The 21,081-nt window shown below is 37.9% G+C and overlaps 1 protein-coding gene across 1 annotated transcript in view; it reads left to right on the top strand.

The window, feature by feature from the left end:
• grin2bb (glutamate receptor, ionotropic, N-methyl D-aspartate 2B, genome duplicate b) overlaps positions 1-21,081 on the top strand; it is a 110,603-nt gene that overhangs the window by 44,307 nt on the left and 45,215 nt on the right. Inside the window, exons 2-4 of the mRNA XM_036563466.1 lie at positions 11,831-11,974; positions 14,138-14,408; positions 17,177-17,369. Coding sequence (XP_036419359.1) covers positions 11,831-11,974; positions 14,138-14,408; positions 17,177-17,369 — 608 coding nt within the window. The remainder of the gene's footprint in view (positions 1-11,830; positions 11,975-14,137; positions 14,409-17,176; positions 17,370-21,081) is intronic.

Raw genomic sequence — 21,081 nt, 5'->3', positions numbered from 1 at the left:
GATTCAATAGAGGATAGGTACTGTGCACTTAAGCACTCTGTGGCCTGCTACCACTTCATGGCTGAGCTGTTGTTGCTCCTAGACACTATTAGCACTTACAGTTGACAGGGGCAGATCTAGCAGTCAGAAATTTCACAAACTGACGAGTGGCAAAAGTGGCATCTTATGACAATGTCATGTTTAAAGTCACTGAGCTCTTCAGTATGACCCTGTCTATGTAGACTGTATGGCTATGTGCTTAGTTTTATTCACCTGTTAGCAATGGGGGTGTCTGAAATAACTGAACTCAGTAGGTAGGGGGGGTGTCCATATACTTTTGGCTATTTAGTGTACTTCCAGGGTTTTCTCTCTCAGAGTCTCCCTCATATCTCTTGGTGCAGGTTCAGTAGGTGTTTATGCTACACTCTATGGCCAAAAATATGCGGATATTGCTCCTAATTATTGAGTTCAGATGTTTCAGCCACATCCGTTGCTAACAGGTGTATAAAATCAAGCACAAAACCATGCAATCTCGATAGACAAACATTGACAGAATGAGTCGTACTGAAAAGCTCAGTGACTTTAAACTTGGCACTGTTATAGGATGGCCACCTTTGCTACAGGTCAGTTTGTGAACTTTCTGTCCTGCTAGATCTGCCCCAGTTAACTGTAAGTGCTATTATATGTTTTCCCTGCTCCCAGCACACCTGCTCCATCTAATCAGCTCATTAACAACCCTTTACTGAGTTGAAGTGGGTTTGTTAAAGCAAGGAAATGTGTTTTCTGGCATAACAAATCAAGCTTCTTTATATGACAGTCTGAAGGATGAATTTAGTATGCATGGCAGAGGGGAACTACAAATTAATGCCCATGGTTTTCGAATAGCTGGACTTTGTATGCTGTTTCAAATTGCAACGTAGACAGAGCGCTAGGTGGCTAAATTTAGGTGTACTGAACTGGTATGAAAGTCTCCTACATTTGATATAATAAAAGTTATTTGTTTTAAAGTGTCCGTGGAACATATTCAGTAAGGTAATGTTAGCTAAGTAATGTTAGCTAATCCCAGGGGAAAGAAATATTCTAAATGAGATCTCCTCTTGATCTCAGGGACTTCTCTTAGATGTTGTTAAGTCCAGTTTAAAATCAGAGTGAGACTTAAGCCATTTTCTCCAGTTTCTGAATTTTGGCTCCTGAGAAATAAAACTACGATTTTCTCACTTTGGTCAAAATATTGTCACACATGTGGCTTAACTCTTTTGTGTCTGACTCGTCTCAGTCCAGTCTCAGCTGAATAATATCTCCATAAAAAAGTGTAAGATCTCATCGTCATCTGTCAGTGCAAATGGAGAACTCATGTTTTTCTGATTCATCACTAGAACGTCTTATAGAGAAATGCTTATGTTAATCTCCCCTTTTCTCCTAAGGGGGGTTTAGGAGAAGCAATTTGGAAATCACTGATCCTTCATTAATATTCATTAATATCATATTGAGATCTGCTTTATTTCTCTGAGACAATCTTAAGAAAGATTTTTTTTCCTCTGGGATGTGCTGTCACTATCGAAGTTAGCCCCACTGCTGTAGAAGAATGGGGCTTCATATCTTTTACTCTTGTGGGCCTTGTTTAACAAGAACAAGAAGGACACAACTATTGCAGTAGGGCAACACAGTACAAACAATCTGTAGATATATTATTAGGACACATAAGCACAAAGAGGGGCCATAAGTGAATGAAGCCAAGAGAGAGAGAGAGAGAGAGAGAGAGAGAGAGAGAGAGAGAGAGCGAGAGAGAGAGAGAGAGAGAGAGGGGTCATGGGCTCCACTGTGAGTTCAAAATCTTTAATGTAGTTTTATAAAAATGAAAGCAATTCAGAAAGAAGAAAAAGAATGCGTCTGTTCTGAAAAGTTAGCGAAGATGGTTTTGTCTTTAAAATGCTTTGCTTTATGTATAAAATATTTGTCTGGCCCTTGTAATGCCATTAATTAGAAATTACACATTTCTGTCTGGTACAACAACCTCAAACATGATATCCACAAAAAAGTTTTTGGTGTTGAAGCATTCACACACACTTAAAAATAGGTTGAAAAATGTTCCTAAATGATTCTTGGGTGAATATACTTCTAGGAAAATATTTAAATTGGTGTAGAAACTATATTATGTAGAAGTTCTTTAAAATTATAAAATGTTTTTTCAAAGAAGAACTATCCATTGAATGGTTTTTTAGAGAACCAAAAGTGGCTCTTTTATTCCAAAGAACCCTTTGTGGCTACTTCATTCTTAAGGCTTAAGTCTTAAAGGGGACTTCCACCAATTTTTCAAAATTACAGTATAATTAAGTCGTTAAGATGTATACAAAGTCATTCAGAGTGGTTGGATGTGAAATGCACATTTCTAGAGAAACTTGTTCACAGTGGTAGTTATAAGTACCAGACATCCAAAGCATTTAATGTCTCTAAAAGCTACCTCAAAGAAAGATATATTATATGGTTATGAATACGCTGCCTGGTGTCTGAGACACTGTTTTACAGTAGTTTTGAGATAAAGGTTTGGCCTAAAACTGTTGGCCCAACACTGAAAAGGAATCAGTCAGTATGTTTCTCTACAGTGAAATGATTTGAATTATGCAGATGCTCCCTTTAAGTCTTCTCAAAAAGTTGAACTATAGTTTGTGAACATATGGGTATCGATAGCATAGATATACTGTAAGTGCACACAGAGGAAAACAGGTGAGAAGACATCATTTTTGCCTCAAGTGTCCTCGTTCATCCCTCTGGCGCTTCTACAAAAGACTAGAAAGAGAGAAGATGGAAGGCAGAGAGGGAAAAATAAATGAATTATCTCCGCTGGACGGAAATAGCTTCATGTTTCAATCAAAGACAAGCTTTTTTAAAAATTAGATTTAAAAGAGAATGGAGGGGAGGGGGTAATATGATGGGAATGAAGGTCGTTGGCGTTAATTATGCTTCGCATGTGACGTGTAATTAATTCGGCGTGCGTTTGATTAGAGACTGATGGGGGTCCTTAAAGAAAGGTAGGCCAAGATGATGAAGCAGGATGAGCTGACTGATAGGGAAGAAGTGAAAAGAATTAGTTCTGAGAGGAGGATTAGAAGAGGGCGAGAGAATGAGATAAAAAAAAGAAGATACAAAAGAGGAACAGGTTGAGAGAGTAGGCCTGTGTAATGTTATCATAAACGATTAATGAAGTGGTGAGACAAAAAGGTTGAAAAATGTGGTGAAAGAAATGAGGAAATAATTAAATTAATTTAAAAAATTATAAAAGAATGGAAATAAATGAGTGACTCAGTGTGAGAAATGATTGAAAGATTACATAATGCACTGCATGTGGTAATAAGCCAACTTGATCCCAAATAGATCAAGGTGGCCATCACAATAGAATCTGAAAAAAGTCATTTGGAGCAATCCTCAAAACATTATTTCAATCAGTTATTAACCCTTAAAAAAGGTTATTACTTTTATTTGCTTTACTGCTCCATAGTTACATTGTTTTATGTCATAAATGATGCAGTTTATTAAATTGGCTCTCAATTTTCATTTTGCAGTGATAGTTTTAAAGTCTTTAAGACTTCTGACATTTTTGTGTTTGTTTCAATAGCAAGAAATTAAAGAAATGTGGCAAAATTGTAAAGGATGTTCTGTAAACAATTTCACTGTGAAAGTAGTGTTAATTGCATTACTTTCAAAGTAATCGACTGTACCATATTAACTGTAAATAACAGTAAAGTAGCAACTATTTACTCTGACTTCACAGTCAACTGAGCCATAAGATTACTGTGATGTAGCTTTATTCTGCTGTGCACTCATACAGTAATAACCTGTAACTACCGTAATCCTCTGTAAATGTAATGCAACTCAGTAGCTAGTAATTTGCTGTGAATTTACATATAAAAAATTAAATATTAATTTTACCAGACCTATACATATGTTAATTTAAAAGAACAGCACAAATGAACATATTTATTCAGCCTTTTTTTTGCTCTATGCACAGAATGTCAAATGTCAAAAGTGAAACAAAAATAAATAAATAAATAAACAGAAATTTTAACTGCTTTTTTTTTGCACAAACATGGCCAAAAACTGGCACTATCAATATGCAAGTGTTGCAGAATTTAAACAATAAAAAAGGCAGTGTAACATTTTAAGTCTTTAAAATAACAAAACCTGAACCTGTCAGAATGAAAGCACTAAAAATACATATTTTTAAATGTTTATGCCTTTTAACAGTCATATCCCATAATGCTTAATCTTAACTTGATTACAATTAAGAATGGTGAATACAGCGCAGTAAAAAACTGGCAATAATTTGCAGTGTTTTTCTTTCTGCAGAACAAGGCTGTATGCACAACAATAACTTTTCATCTGATGCAAATTTTAATAATACCTCCTTTTCTGCTTACAAACACAAATGTGGTAGCAGTTGAAAGTTTAGAATCTACACTTCGACAGAAGTGTCTGATGTGTCTGCTAACCAAACCCTGGCCAAAGTAATCATTCTTCATGAAAGAATCGTCATAGATCAAATAACATTTTAAATATATTAGTGGAAGCCAAATAAGGACATTAAACTATTTGTTATTATACTCCATTTCCAAACCTTTCTTCATTCAAACACAGTTCTTTTTGCAGTTAATTTCCTTATTCTGGAGCCCCTCCCATACGCTAATTACCTCATTGGTCTGACTCCACTATGTACGTGTTGAGGCTTTCACAGCACTATAAAATGTGTCTAAGAAACCTTCACACAGTCTGTAAAAGCTTGAAGGTCTTGGCATTTGGTGTCAGCTCAGCTGTCTCTAGTTCTGTGGATTTGAAACACCTTCCTTTAACAATACGTTATACGTTGAAAGAGAATACTTACTTCACCCCAAGTGCTGTGGGCCTAATTGGGGTAAAACCAGAAAAGATGGACTATTCATTTGCGGAAGACCGCTGTTGCTGCCCACCTCTCCCCTAATGCTTTGATGGCTGAGTTTGTGATGAGCAAGCCTATTATCTCTCTCTGTCCCTCTCTCTCCCTCTCTCTCTCTGTCTCTGTCTCTCTTTCCCCTTCTCTCTCTCCTGCCTCACAAGTAGTTGTGAGTCATCTGGTGACTAGATCCCAGGCATATCCAGCATTCTGTGCTGAATCTACTATACTTCCATATTGCATGGCAGTACTGTACGGAGTCTGTGGCTATTGTGTGCTATTATGTGATGAAGTAGTTTGTGAAATGGGTTCTAGGGCTGCACAATGTTGACAAAATAGCAGGATTGTGATTATATTACTACATATTGCTATTATTTGTGACATTATTTGGCCTGCATTATTTTCACCAAACTAATTTACTTTTGTTGAATTACATAAATAGTCATATGGGCAGTCAAATTACATGTGTTGGTTATAAGAAGTGAAAAATAATTACCACATTCTCTACAAGGAACATTTTCCTACAATTTTTCATGCACAATTTACATTTATTTGCTCAGTGTAACATGCATTTTGCACAGGTCACATTTTATGTTTTATTTTTTTCTGATATGTTAAATTCAGGAGGATGTCTGTACTTATTTTCACTTTTCACCAATGGCACACAAACGTTTGCGTATATAACTGTATATATATGTAAGTAGCTATTGTAATAATGTCCCATATGTATTATATGCGGTAAAAAAAAAGGTAGTTCAGGCATTGTGAGCCAGACAACAAAGGTAGAAGAACACAGGTTTGGTTCTCAACTTCAACTCCAGCCACTGTATGGATTTGTTCCATTTGTTTGGGATTATTTTTCCCAGTATGTTAAATTCAGCAAATAAACAGGAATTGTGTATTAAAATGTGCAGAATTTGTTCTCTGGATTGGATGAATTAACTCATTTTTATTCAGAAAATCAACAAAACATTTGACCAGAGGTGAGAAAACTAGCTAATAAAAACAACATTATGATAAGTTAAGGGATCTCATTTGAATATTGCTGCCTTCTCTATATGCAAGGCCTCTCTATATAGCTTCTCTCATGATGCACTTCTCTAAAGCAGATAAATATATATATATAAATATGATGTTTTTTCTGTCTTTTATGTTTCATATCTATATTGGTTTATTCTTGAGGCTCACTCTTCAGTCTGTCTCCAGTGGCTTTGAGATAAATGTACAAAAGCTGTTTTCTATATTTATAGCAATCAGAGCCTAAGCTGCTCCTTCTTGCTGCATTTATGGTGGTGTATGGCAAGCTCACTGACCGCTGTCAGCCTTAACAAGCTCATGGCTGTAGTGCTCGTTAATGGTCAGACTGACCTTCTGGAGAGCAGGACTCCTTCTCACTGGTCTGACCCTGCGCCGGCTGCATTTAATAGCGCTAAAGGGGCTGATGCAGCGGTCGATGGTGAGCGCCCGGACTGAGCGATGGTGCGCTGGTCTAGTTTTGCTTCAGCTGCTGAGTTAAAAGTAGATCAGGTTTTGGTCTGAAACCACAGTAGATCCCCAGATTAGGTTGTATTTTAATTATACGATTAGTACATTTGAGGGTGTATCATAGAACAATCCCTTTTTTCCTCATTCTTTATTGAATCAAGCAGAGACATTCTGTCTGTAGTATGGATTCTAAACATTATTGACCTCACATTTGTGTTTGTATGTTCCTTCATTATGATTTAAATTTGATTGATTGCTATTGTTGTGCTTACAGTCTTATTAGACTGAAAGTAAAAATTTAGTTCACGAAACAAACTACAACGTTAAAAGTACCGACTCAAACCTGTTAATACAGAGTGTAACTTGCATGTAAACGTAATTCAAGATTTAACTAAATATTAAATTGATTAATTAATTGTGTGCTTAGGATTTTTTTTTATATTTTAGCAAAACGTATTATATACATATTTATATATTATATAACACAATTCATTTTTTGTGTTTGGGATGTATAACATCCATGTATACTTCCAAACATCATTTTATTTGCCCCTTTTCAACGTTTTTAAACTTTGATAACATAAACTCACTCTACCAATCACTTTTGTATTTGATGTTGGCATATCAACAACCAAAATGACAACGGTCAGAAGGATTACACTGTCCTCTACTTACCTCTACTACCTAGAGACTACGTGCAGAAGTACTCATAAAGTTTAAGCTCCTGTTGCCTATGAGGGGGTGAAACTCTCTGTGCTACTTTTGCTTTTCCAAAGTAGGATGTAGGCTACCCAATGTAGGTGTTTGTACTTTTTATGTGTGGAGCAAATGATATCTTTGTAACTTGAAGAAGACATTTTGTCTCTTTTGTCAGTTGTTTTTGTAGCATGTAAATCTTTTGAACAACAAAATTGAAAATGGGTTGTTTGGTGCAAAGAAATTGTTTTAGAATATTTAGCATTTTCATAAAGTGACTCATTCAGTATGTAGCAAGTCAACCCTCTGAAGCGTACAGGCACATCACTGTGTTTAGAATGCATTCCATTTATAATGTCACAGTATTATGTACTGTTATACATGAAGGTTTAGACACCCCTTATTAATCGTTTTGTAATCATCTTAACATGATCAGTCAATCATTTTGTTGATTTTGAAGTGAAAAAAGTAACACGGATGCATGTTGCATTGAGCAAACCTAAATATGACATGTCTGCAAATGTAATGTTTAATTACTATTTATTTGCTGACTTTAATACATTGAATATCCTTTCAGTCGATCCTCCAGTGTTACTGTTTTTTATAAGATCTCAGAGCTTATTTGACCCTTTAGGATGTAATCCAAATTGGTGTAGACAGTTCCAGAACTTAATAGATTTTGTGGGTGTTGTGCTTAAACTCAACAACCTTGGGCTCATCTAAGTGGCTGAATAAGACTCTTACAAAGCAGCGAAAGCTGTTAAAACAATATCTAAGCAAAAAAATCTGAAATGTCATTATGAAAGGAAAAATAAGAACTGTTGAAGTCAAGACCAGATTTGAAAGACCCAGAAAATTCTCTGATAGAACTGCTTATAGACTGATCAGGTGTGCAAAGCGAAACCCCCACATCACTGCCAAGGACTACAGGAAGATTTGGCTGGCACAGAAGTCAAGATGCACAGGCCCACTATGCAGTGTTGTTGCACAAACATCATCTACATGGAAGGGCCATCAGAAGGTAACCTTAATTGTGATCTCATCACAAAAGTCAGCATCTAAAGTATGCAAAACAACATCTAGATAAGCCAGAGGCATTTTGGAATCAAGTGCTGTGGTCTGATGAAACAAATATTGAACTCTTTGGCTACAATCACCAAAAGTATATTTGGAGAAAAAGAGAGAAGAATTTCAATAAAAGAACACCCTGCCAACTGTTAGGCATGGGGGTGGATCTGTTATGCTTTGTGATTGTTTGGCAGCCAGTGTCACAGGAAATGTTATGGGGTTAGAGGGAAGAAAGGATTCTACTAAATATCAGTAAATCCTTTAAGCTAATGTTCCACAGTCAGTGAAGAAACTGAAGGAGATTCTAACAGTTGCCTGTTGTAGAACAGTCTAGAACCACAGTAAGGATTCTACAGCCATTCATTCAAGTTAAGCCATTTTTTAAGCATTTAATACTGCAAGCTGTCCGGATGAACTAAACACACCCCATTGCAAAATTGAAAGCCCTCTTGTAAAACTGACCCTTTTAGCACTGTCCACTCGATGAATAACTTGTACCCACAGCTCTGTCCTCCTGAATTGATACTATCTGTCGTGTACAAATCTCTCTTTGGTCTATTTTAATGCCGCACTCTGCTCACACTCCCTCACGAACGTCACAAGCCATAGCTTGATTTCCCTACCCAGCAGCAGAGAGACTAGCTGGAGAAATTATTTAATGGCCTCATTATAATGTCTGATATTAGAATTACTCCACTCATATACTAGCACTGCGGGACACTCTACTCTTTTCTCTCGCCTAGATTATTAGCGAGTGCGAGAGAGAAATGAAAAGAAACAGGGAATTAGTAGTAAGGTTTTGAAGGCTATTAGCATCCCACGGCTTGTCTAGGGCTGGCCGGGGAAGGAGTGAGAAGCGAATGACAGGGCTGGCCACTTCAGCATATTACACAGTAAAGAGGGTGAATGGAGGGGGTCTGCGGATTCAATCATTGTTTAAATGTGCAGGAGTTGCAACGTTAGCAGAATGCAGAGAGATGGAGAGGAGAACGTGAACTGGCAAAGAGATGGAGAAAGAGATTTGAGGGAGGGAAAGACAGAAACCAGAAGTTGTTAGCTATACATACATATATCACTGCTGTTGGAACAAAACCTTATATCTCCATAGTGATAACTTTACAGGAGAAGGAAAAAAGATATTTTACTTTTAATGTAAGTCAGTGGAACCCGAATTTTGGGTCATTTCTTTGGGTCCATTCAGTATGACATTTACACACAATATCAAAGGCCAACAGGCATTTTAAATTATGTCAAAAGCAGAAAAATGACACAAATGGAGATACAAGGTTTTGTTCTGACAGCAGCAGTATATATATATATATATATATATATATATATATATATATATATATATATATATATATATATATAGTGTGGCAGGTACAGGCCAGCAGCTTTAGGCAAGGTTCGCATCATGGGGAAAAAATGTGACCACAGCATGATTGTTGGTACCAGATGGGCTGGTTTGAGTATTTCTATAACTGCCGATCCCCTGGGATTTTCAGGCACAACAGTCTCTAGAGTTTACTCAGAACAGTGCAATAAAGAATAAACATTCAGTGAGCAGCAGTTCTGTGGATGGAAAAACCTTGTTGTCTGAGAGGTCAACAGGGATTGGCCAGACTGGTTCGAGCTGACAGAAAGGCTACACTTACTCAGGTAACCACTCTGTACAACTCTGGTGGTGAGCAGAAAAGCATCTCAGAATGCATCTCAAATCTTGAGGCTGATGGGCTACAACAGCAGAAGACATTTGGTTCCACTTCTGTCAGCCAGGAACCGAAAACTGAGGCTGCAGAGGGCACAGGCTCACCAGAACTGAACAGTTGAAAAATGAAAAAAATGTAGCCTGCTGAGGCAGTCAGATGGTGGGGTCAGAATTTGCCGCTGACAGCACAAATCCATGGACCCAACCTGCCAACAGTGTCAACAGTCCAGGCTGGTAGAGGTGGTGTAATGGTGTGGGGAATGTTTTCTTGGCACACTTTGGGCTCATTAATACCAATCAATCTACCTATGAATAGCACATCCTGTTTGAGTATTGTTGCACCCCCATTAACATTGCAGTGTTCCAGTGTGCTATTTCTTTTGTTAGTTTGCTGCTGGTTGATGTATCCATAGTTCTCCTGTGAACATAGTCCGCTGAAGACGTCTTCCAATGCTATCATTACTGATAATACTGGTATTCCTGCAACAGTGGTGTGTACTGCTTTTTAATGTTACACATTCAATGTACTTCAATAATAAACAAATCTATCATGGCAGTAACTGGACATAACTTTTATCAAAAGAGCTGTTTATGGAGAGGACAACACTCTCTGACTCATACCAGCAACTATGGATGTGTCGGATGTGTGTTAATTGCGGTTTAATTTATAATGATTTTTTTAGGTTAACGTATTACTAATGTGTTACTAAATATAATATAATCAAAAATATAAATAATATAAATATTGAAATCAAGGGTATTAATCAGGAGTTTGTCTCCGTTTGCTGAAATAACGTCCTCTACTCTTCTGGAAAGGCAACACTAGATGTTGGAACATTGCTGTGACTATTTGATTGCTTTTAGCCACAAGAGCATTAGCGAGGTCAGGCACTGATGTTGGATGATCAGTTCTGGATCACAGATGGCAATTCAACTTATCCCAAAGGTAAAGTAAAGCAGCACTTTGGAGCCGGAGAAGTAGCCAAGGTCAGAAGAGTGTGAGGTTGAGAGTGCACTTTAGCGTGTGTTAATGTATAGGTGAAGACGAGAAAGCAGCATGTGTGAGTGATTTCACATAGACGCCTGCTGATTCTTCCGGAATGAATGTCGGAAGCTTAGATATGTCGGCGTTAACCCCCTCCCGCCTTGTCAGTGTTGTTACCTCATTAAAGCCGAATCAAGGTAACGGATCAGTCCATTGCAGCCCCCTGGGGGGTGGACTCCAGGGTAGTGGGCTTTGATGTTGAGCGGAGCATTGAGACCTACGAGACATACCGAGAGAGGGAGGGAGGTAGTCCGACATGAGTCATGAGCAACATAACGAATACACACATACGGTTGATTTTGTGCACAAACACACGCACACACACACACTGGATTGTCAACTGCTGGCACGTATGCATACTTACACACAAACATTGTGTTCACTGGCCAAGACCCAAAAACAAATGATGCATGAACACATGAACAAAGGCATTGTAATTTATAGGCTTGGATGCCAAAATACAAATGCATACAATGTGGACACACACCCCTGTTTTGGTGTGCATTGCAGATAAGAATGCATTTACAACATATTACATGCATAGAAGGGCTTTTAAAATTGACTGAATCTACCATTTACCTCTGGGGCACAATGACCAAATTCTGTTTTCTTATGGCATCAAGTAAACACTAGTTTTACATTCATGCCTTTAGATTTGCACAATTGGTCAGGCATTCCTTGGAATGCATGCACAATCATGTGAGAAATAACATTTGACATGCAGTTTTGCCACATTGTCTCAACTGTATAAGCTGTAGTGGCCCTGTTTTATCCTTTTAAATGTGACCTTGCGAATGCGGTGTTGTTCCAACACTGATTAGCAGTTAGTGCATAATGAATAAAAGAATGAAAAATAGTCACCTGCTTAACAGCTTCTTTCCTATTCATGTATTCATATGATGATTGTGGCCTTTGTTTGTTGCAGGATGACCACTCCATGTTCTTCCAGTTCGGGCCGTCGATAGAGCAGCAGGCCAGCGTCATGCTCAACATTATGGAAGAGTACGACTGGTACATCTTCTCTATCGTCACCACTTACTACCCTGGATACCAAGACTTTGTCAACAGGGTGAGAAAGATGCAAAGATGTCTTTTTTCAGGACCACTTTTTTTTATTTATTTATTTATTTATTTAATTTTTCAGCAACATAGAACTTAGAAACATGCTTTTTGTTGTTATCATATTCAAATATTTAATTAAGGACATTCTTATTAGGGTACATGATATGGACATATATATTGTTATATATTCACATATACATGTGTATGTGTATGTATAATTAAATTAAATAGTATAACATATATTTACATACGATAATGAAACAGTAGTAAAACAGTAGGAAATGCCAAATCGCTCACATTTTATAGTGTCACTCAAACTTTTCAGGTGTTTAAACTACTTTTGTGCCAAAACATATTCAATATGTGCATCTGACAGAAAACTGTCAATTTATTATTAAGACAAATCTTACTTTTCATATCAAGAAAGACACTTGGATGAATATGAAGATGACTGTGGCAAAATATACATGTATTAGAGGCTGTTTTCTGTTAACTTTGCAGGTATTTGTTTTACTTAATTTAAAAGTACAATAAAAAACAAACATTACTTGGGAAATTTCAAAAGAAAGCACGCTGTCCCCAGACTTTTCACAGGCAGTCTACATGCATGTTGCCCCAACTGTAAGCAACTCCCAGATTATCTAGAACAGGATTTTTCAACCTGTAGGCCGAGGACCACCAGTGGGCCGTGAAGCACCCTCTAGTGGTCTGCAAGCCTGTCCTCAGAGGGAGGCGGTAATTTAGGCCGGTAACTTCACTGTGTCACAAAAACATAAAAACACGATGGACTACAGCTCCAAATCACATCTACCTTGTACATTTCTATTCTTTTTCACCCTTTTTAACATCACTACAACCATGTGGCCTTTTAACATGTTTCATGTTTTTTAACATACCTACAAATTTTGCAAACCTAATGAAAACGAGAATGGCCAATCTGATCTTTTTCAGGGCCTAATTTTCAGGTTTTTAGTAACAGAATTTAAGAAAAGAAATATAAAGTTGTATTTTTAAAAGTTGATTTTAGTTTTCCTGTGGGCCACTATGCTTTGTAGTTATACACAGGTGGGTCTTGGGATGGGAAAGGTTGAGAAGCCCTGATCTAGAATTTAGTTTTGACTCTTCAATTGTTCATGGCACCAATTACTGCCTAGATGACTTGACCTCAAAATGATGTCTCAGTCCAAATGTCTTTGAAATCATGTCTGGAAGAATCAAGAGATATCACAGTGTCTTTGTTATCCACTTTGTTGAAAAAAAAAAAAACGTTCTTTTGTGGCTGTTCTTGATCTCACAGATAAGAAAGCAGTGGAGAAGAACTGGCCCTACTGCAGACATATTTGTCATTTCTATAATGGAGCAGCGCATAAACAGGGTGTACTTCCGTAACTGTCTCGCCTGCAGAGATCAACAGAAAACAGGTTTCTTGGGGATAGGGAGACACATTGTGGGAAATGGAGTTTGGACTACTTGCTGGAGTAATGCTGGAGTACCATATAGAACAGTTACGATGGCATGCTTATCTGAAGCACCTCTTTTTTGCAAAACCGTAAAGACAAGCTAATAAATTTCAAAGTGCTGCTTTAAAATTCGATTTCCTCCATCTAATTCACTCACTGCTCGGTATTGATGGGGCACTGGAGTGTAATTGCACAATGTAAAATGGAAAAGGTGATTTGACATGTCGATTACTAGTACTTATTGAAAAAAGTATACAATTTTGAGCCATGTTTGTAGTACGTTGACATAACGGCTGGTCATTTTACGTCACAATTTGTTTCCTTGCTTGGGCGTCCGACTGGTAATTACGGCTCAGAGTGACACTTGAAGGTTTTTTCCTCTGTTGGGAGCTTGTAATTACGGTAATTCCAAGGAGATTTGAATGCAGCCAATTGTGTGGGTTGGCAGTTGGTGTAGTTGTGGAGTGGGAAATGTAGATTAAGCGCACCATATAGTATAGTTAGAGTGAACTGGGGGCCATATTAGTTGCATTTCGGGAAATGCGGTTTTAACGTTTCTGCAGAGGTTTAGCATCTCAGAGAACAGTTTTTTTGTTGGGAGTTGTAATATAGAGCAATAAGCTATGAGAGGCCATGTCTTATGATTTTACAGCGGTTTGTTAATTACATTGTGGGAAATGTAGTTCTTATCTGTTTTTTCCCTCGTACAGGTTCGGAGTACCATAGAGAATAGTTTTGTGGGCTGGGAGTTGGAGGAGGTGTTGCTGTTGGACATGTCGGTGGATGACGGCGACTCTAAGATTCAAAACCAGATGAAGAAGCTCCAGAGCCCTGTGATACTGCTGTACTGCACTAAAGAAGAGGCCACCACCATTTTCGAGGTGGCACATTCCGTCGGCCTTACTGGATACGGTTACACCTGGATCGTACCAGCACTGGTGGCGGGGGATGCAGACAACGTGCCACCTGTTTTTCCTACAGGTGCGAATGAAAAGGGGATGGAGAGAGGAAAAAGGATGAAAGGAAAAAATAGAACAGAGAATGCAAAAAAGAATGGGAAAGATTTGGGTACAATTCTGGATTCAGTTATGCTTTTGTAGGAAACGATTCAGCACATAAAAAATTTTTAACACAATTCAATTTTGTTTCTATTCACAATTATTTTACACTAATGTATCTGTTTACTTTTTACACAGTAGTGATACACAGGCAATCAAATCAATACTCCAAGCTTTTCTTTAAATTAATTTTACAAGGGTTCCCAAGTGGTGTCCAAGTAAAAATATGCACTGGTGCTTCACGTGTCAGAGGAAGCGGCATGCTAGCCTTCACCCTCCCTGCTTACTAGCACTGTGTGATGGGGGAAACCTAGCGAGCAGGCTTACAGCAAAGTGTCAAAATCTAAGACTTAAAAAAGAAAAAAAAATATATGTTAATCAAAAGGAGATATAATGATTAAAATCACTGTTTGTTCTGCCAGTTAGCATACATTTGTGTAGTTAAACAATTTGAGCAGCAGCAGAGTGAAAATATCGGCTCATTGGAACTTTTTCTTAATTTCTATGGGCGACATTAGACGAGCGGTTTACTATCTGTTTATATTAAGCATCAGTAGGGTGTATGGCACACATGAACTCCGCTACAGGACTGGTACCACTTTAAAACAGGGGTGCGACGATTATTCGACTTAGTCGACTAAAATCGACGACCAAATTAGTTGGCAACTAATTTAATAGTCGATTAGTTGGTGACGTCATTACGCGTCTTTCTCGCGCTCACTAGAAACGTTTTGGCATTACCGCTTACTGGAGACTTAACAACAGCGCGGTGGCAGCCTCAAGAACAAAATCCTCAAATGTGTGAGAGCTAAACTCAGAAACAAAGGTTATCAGTCGTGCTGTTTGTAAAGCCGACCTTAGCTGGCTATGGGAGCTCATCCTCCATACTGTAGCATCTGAAGAGGAAACTTGTCTCACTGGGTGAAGAAGATTCATCTCGGTAAGATACGCCGCGTCCCAAACCGCATAGTAGCACAATAAATAGTGTGTAAAAATAGCGCATATACCGTTAGAAGTGCACTTATTAGTGTAGTGTGTGAAGTACAGAAGTGTGTGGTTTGGGACGCGGCGATAGTTGTGGTAGCGAGCTGGTTAGAAAATGTTATTGTTAAATTCCGTCCTACCTCATGTTCTGAGCTGAGCTGTAACGTTTTCTGTTTCGAAATGCTGCTCTCTGGAATCGTTCATGGAGTTGGAACAGAGAAGCGAGTAACTATTATTCACAGCGACTCTGTTCCGGATAACGTTCACAGTTTCAACACTACATCGTCGTCTTAACGTCGAGGCCACCGGTGCGTTCAGATTCGGAGAACACAGGAGCGCGTTTACAGTTTTCCGTTCTCCACTCGCTGACAGTTTAAGGAGGTGGTTCTCCGTGAACACACAGGGCAGCTGGACGAAGGGTTACCGATGAAATGAAATGTTTTCACAAAATCGTTAATTTAACTGTTCATAGAGAAGTTCGCCACAAACATTCACCACTTTCCCATCCGCTCCATCAGAGCGCGTCTCCTCTACAGCGGGGAGTATCCGCTCTCAGACTCTCACAGGAGCACAGAGAGATGCTGACTTTCCTCAGTTTCAATAAAGACCTGTGATTGTAGAATCTAGTTGCAGTAAAGTGTAGACAGACAGCAGAATGAACAGAGCACAGACTGCACTGTTTAAATTTAGACTGTATTTATTTATTTGATTAAAGAAAAACGGATTGTTTTGTTGTATTTTATTGCTGCTACTTTGCGCATCCTTGGTTATAAATTTTGACAGGAAAAATATATTGAAGTTTTTTTTTTATCTTTTGTGTTAGAAGGAAAATTCATTAAAACAGTGAATGCTTGAATGTTATTCATATTTATTGTCTTCATTGTTAGTTAGCAAATGTATAAAACAACCTCAAGCTAAATTTAAAAGCTAAAAACTACATGAAAGTTATTTGGTAATGTAGTGATTCATAATCCAAATAATCGATTATTCGTTTCAGTAATTGATAGATTATTCGACTATGAAAATACTACATTCCCTGCGTTGCTCAGAATACAGCGAAACCACAAAAACAGATTGGAAAGTCGCAGTTTTTGATTTGATGAAAACATTATAAGTATAATAATTAAGTATAACCAAGAAATTAATGGAAGTCATTGCTTTGGATGGTGGATTTCGTGACACTGTAGCCTGCACAGTGAAATCATTTTAGTTTATTTTTTAAGCTGTTTGTTATTATGTTGTTATTTGTTATTATGTTGTTTGTTATTATTTTCGGTTTCAGTTCCGGGCAAGAAATTTAATTTTGAAGCAGATATTACTCACTTTATTCAATTTTATCAATCTTGATCAGTTCAACCAAACCGATGCAGCTGAATCGGCATGCATTGCCATACATCAGTGCATTTTTACAGTCCCAGAAATGTTGTTACATGTACAGTACGATATGAAGAAACAGCTTAGAGCATAACAGAAATGGCATGTGGTATAAAAGGTTAAATGCTTAATAATGTAAAACTGGGGAAGCGAACTATGCTGCAACATATGGAACAGGGCTTTAGTTCATCTGACCAGTTGTTTTTTGCTTTTCTTCATTTTAACTGAACAGTATCTTTGATGGGAATAAAAACAGTTTAAACCTACCAAAGCACAAAGGTTTAACTGAAAACACTTTTATATAGTGTAAATATCTCCCTCTGTCTCTCTCAGGTCTGATCTCCGTGTCCTATGATGAGTGGGATTATGGGCTGGAGGCTCGTGTGCGTGATGCCGTGGCCATCATCGCCATGGCGACCTCCACCATGATGCTGGACCGAGGTCCACACACGCTGCTGAAGTCAGGTTGCCACGGTGCGCCCGACAAGAAAGGCACAAAGGGAGGAAACCCCAATGAAGTGCTGAGGTGAGTCAGACTGACGCCCACCCACGCAGACACACAGGCTCATACCTATTCACTAGAAAGATTTTTATAGGAAGTCTTGTTGGTGTCTCTTGGTGTTGTTTTTTTTTTTTGTGCTTTTAGCCAGAATTGATAGTCAGTGTAATGATTTTGGAATGGACCAAGTGTACTCACAAACACGCTAATATATACACACACACCTCTCTTGGAAACACTTAGACTTACAGTCAATTTGTCTTGGTCAATTTAGAGAGAGAGACAGAGAGAGAGAAAGAGAAAACACTGAGAACGAGATTTACTAAGAGCACCATTAGAGACAACTAATTTACTTGCTCAGAAAATTAAATGGTAGTGGAAATCCATTTCCTGTTTGCCAGTGTGCTTGAAAACGATGTTGTTATAGACCATCAGAGGCTAAAGAACTCCATTTGTATACTAGATCATGCCTTTAACCCTTAGAAGTCATCACCACCAACAACAAAACTTGGTGTCATTTGATGTTGTAACATGGGGGGTTCTCACAAGAAACTTAGACAATCAAAGTTTGGGTCCAGACCTCTGCTTTACTGGTCATTACTCAGAGGGAGTGTACAAAAACGAAAGGGGAAACAGAGTGTAGTGCCATTTAGTTCTAATGAACTAAATGACCAAAAACTAGCATGCACAAACATTTTATTAACTGGGCACCCTTAAACTTAAACTAAACAGAACACAGGCGTGCTCTAAAGCCACAATATTAACCCTTCAAATTGCACACATACTATTTAGTTATAAATCTTAAGACTTATTAACCAACAGTAGTAACTACTATGAAATATTTAGCAACTACTGCAAAACTAATAGGCAATTTAAGTAGGTATAATAGTGAGGAATTGAACCCACATACGAGCCCTTACAGTTTAAGGGGTTAACTCTAAGCTATTACTCATATACCTTAGTTTTTATAGTTGTCTTTATTCACAAAGGTCCACATCCTAAGGTGGAGTTCCCAATGTGTTTTTTTCTGATGTCTGTTTTTTTTTCAGGGGTTAACAGTGTATTTTTTTTGAACGCTGCTCCTGGTTGCACATCATAACTCTCAGTCAATTGTAGTAGCTAGCTGCTGTTTTAATATGTGTAGACAGAAAGCTTCTCAGCCCTTTTAGAAAGTACACTGGGGAAAATGATTGGATGTTTTAACTTAAAGTAAATAACCTGGTGGCCTTCAAATTTTGAATTCATTGAACTTCTAATAGTAAGCTAACACAGTAGTCTATCTTACATTCTGTTAACTTATTATTGTCTGTCTACATTCGGTAAATTTGTTATTGAATTCAGTGAACCCAAAATTTAAGGCAAGTTAAACTAGCAGATGTGGTGCTGTCAGTAAAAGCAAGCTACACTTTTTAAAAAACTGTTATTTTATTTATGTCGTGCTAATTTTGGTCTGTGAAATCATACAGTTTTGGGTACCCAGTGACTGCAAAGTTACTGAAGGCCTGTCTAACGTTTGATCTGATTGTTCAACACAGAAAAACGTTTGTTACGTAGGGTACTTCACAGCTTTGAGTTTGTTACGTAGGCCACCTCGCCCACAGAAAACAATAGTAAAAAGGCACTTTAGTTGGCAAAAAACACATCCAAGTGAACCCACGCTAAGGCTTATCATTCAATAACTATGTGGAAAACAGTACAAAATGATTATTATTATTACTTCATAGGATCACCCACCAGTGGGTCCATGAATGTAAGGAGTTGATGGTTTCTCACTTATAGTACATTAAATCAAGTGGAGACGTTGTGTCAAAAGTCACTTTCTGAACTTTCGGTCCATACACTGAAAAAAGTAATGCATCAAATTGAACAGATTTAAATGAGTACATCAATTCCTTATGAATAAAATGCACTGTATGTCCAAAAATATCCAGACACCCCTTCTATTAAGTGAATTCATTATGTTCAGTTATGCACACACAGCATATATAATCTCCATAAATAGCCAATAGAATGGGACGCTCTGGAGCAGTTGCACATGAGCAAGAACACCATGCCCAATACTAAGCGTCAGCTAGATGGGGTATAAAGTCCCTCAGGGCTTTGGAGCAGTGGAACTGAGCTCCCTGGAGTGATGGAGCGCCATCCAATACCTTTGGCATGAGTTTGAATGGTGTTTGTACTCCAGAACTAATCATCAGCATCAGTACTCAATGATGTACTTGTGGCTGAATGCATTCAGATCTTCACAGCCATGTTCCAACAGCTAGTGTTGTACGAGTAGTGTATATCACAGTACCACACATCAGTGACTGATTTTAGTTTTCAAATATAAACTGAAAGAAAAAACTGTCTAAATATTTGAAATGAACACATTTGATTCGAGTAGATTAAATGCATTACATGTGTCAGTGTGTTTGTAAGTAGAAGAGAAGTTTTTTCTTTATGATTTGAACTTGATAAATAGCTTTGTTTAACACAAAGAAAAACAATCCGTTATCGTTGTTGCTATGTTTATCATTTCTTGACATTGAAACAAATGAAAAAAATGACTCAGAATGTAAACTGAATTTAAATAGATTTCATTATTAACGTACTGTGTAATTTTGCATATAATTATGTAATAATATTTAAAAGCTATATCAAAATGAAAGTAATTGTCTAAGGGTTAACTTTCCTCACTGACTGACACTGAGGTGTTTTTTGGGACACTGACAGTTAAACTCAGTCTCATATGAAGGAGAGAAATGCACAAAACATTTCAGTCAGCAAGAATGCGATTTTCTGAAGTGAGTGAATCAAATGCAGAGGTGCATCTCCAACTGGTCACATTAACAGAAAGGCGCAGGAGAAAATGAGCTGAATATAAAAGAACGAGGCACGATGTGTTTAAAGATGACCACGGCACATCGACAGAAACCTTTTCCCCATAATGGAGGCGCCTGCATCTGCGCGGAGAAACGTTTCAGCTCATTCAGGACCTCAACGGGAGTCGCTATTCTTTTTATTACCGTTACACAGCCTGTTACCCAGCGCCATGGGTAGCACTGAGGGGGAGCGTTTCGGGTGAGTTCTGCGGGTCGCCTATCGCTCCTCCTCAAACTGCAGGCAGAGCAGTTTATTATGAATATATTAGCCCCTGAACACCTGAATAAAGCAACCTCCCTCTTTTTACATTCCCATTTCCGTTTATTCTTATAGCAGATGCTCTGAAACGGCAAACAATCATATAAAGTATCCAGCGCATCTGCAAAGATTTATAAAGACATGAGTCCTATCGTGGCTCTGCTTAAATATTGTAGGCCTTGAGGACAAAAATGTTTTTTTAAAAGGTTTCTTTAAGGACATATATTTTAAATTTTTGCTGTACTTCATGTATCTTCCTGAGGGCCACTTAAAAACCACCTTTGTGTCATTTTTTAGCCTCTCCTTATCCTTTAGAATTAAGCAAGTTTCTCATATTGGGCCTGATGTATGTAAATTATATGTAAATTTTATATAAATGTAAATTATTTATTCTGATTGGCTCCCTGTTTTGTGCTTCATTCAAAAAGTAGTCTGGCCTGAAACACTCCTTATAACTTTACCGTGATTGGGTGGAGCTAAACTGCTAGGGGCTGAAAAGGCAGATGTGCAGTCATATGCAGACGTTTTGGCAAATTACATGTTGTGTTGATTTTCTAAGTAAAGCAAATGAATAGAAACTGTGCACTAGCATTGATAATGTCATATTTTAATTTGT

This window comes from Colossoma macropomum, unplaced genomic scaffold (assembly GCF_904425465.1).
Source record: "Colossoma macropomum unplaced genomic scaffold, Colossoma_macropomum, whole genome shotgun sequence".
Lineage (NCBI taxonomy): Eukaryota > Metazoa > Chordata > Actinopteri > Characiformes > Serrasalmidae > Colossoma > Colossoma macropomum.
Note: the sequence above shows the minus strand (reverse complement) of the source record. Positions and strands in the feature narration are given on the sequence as shown.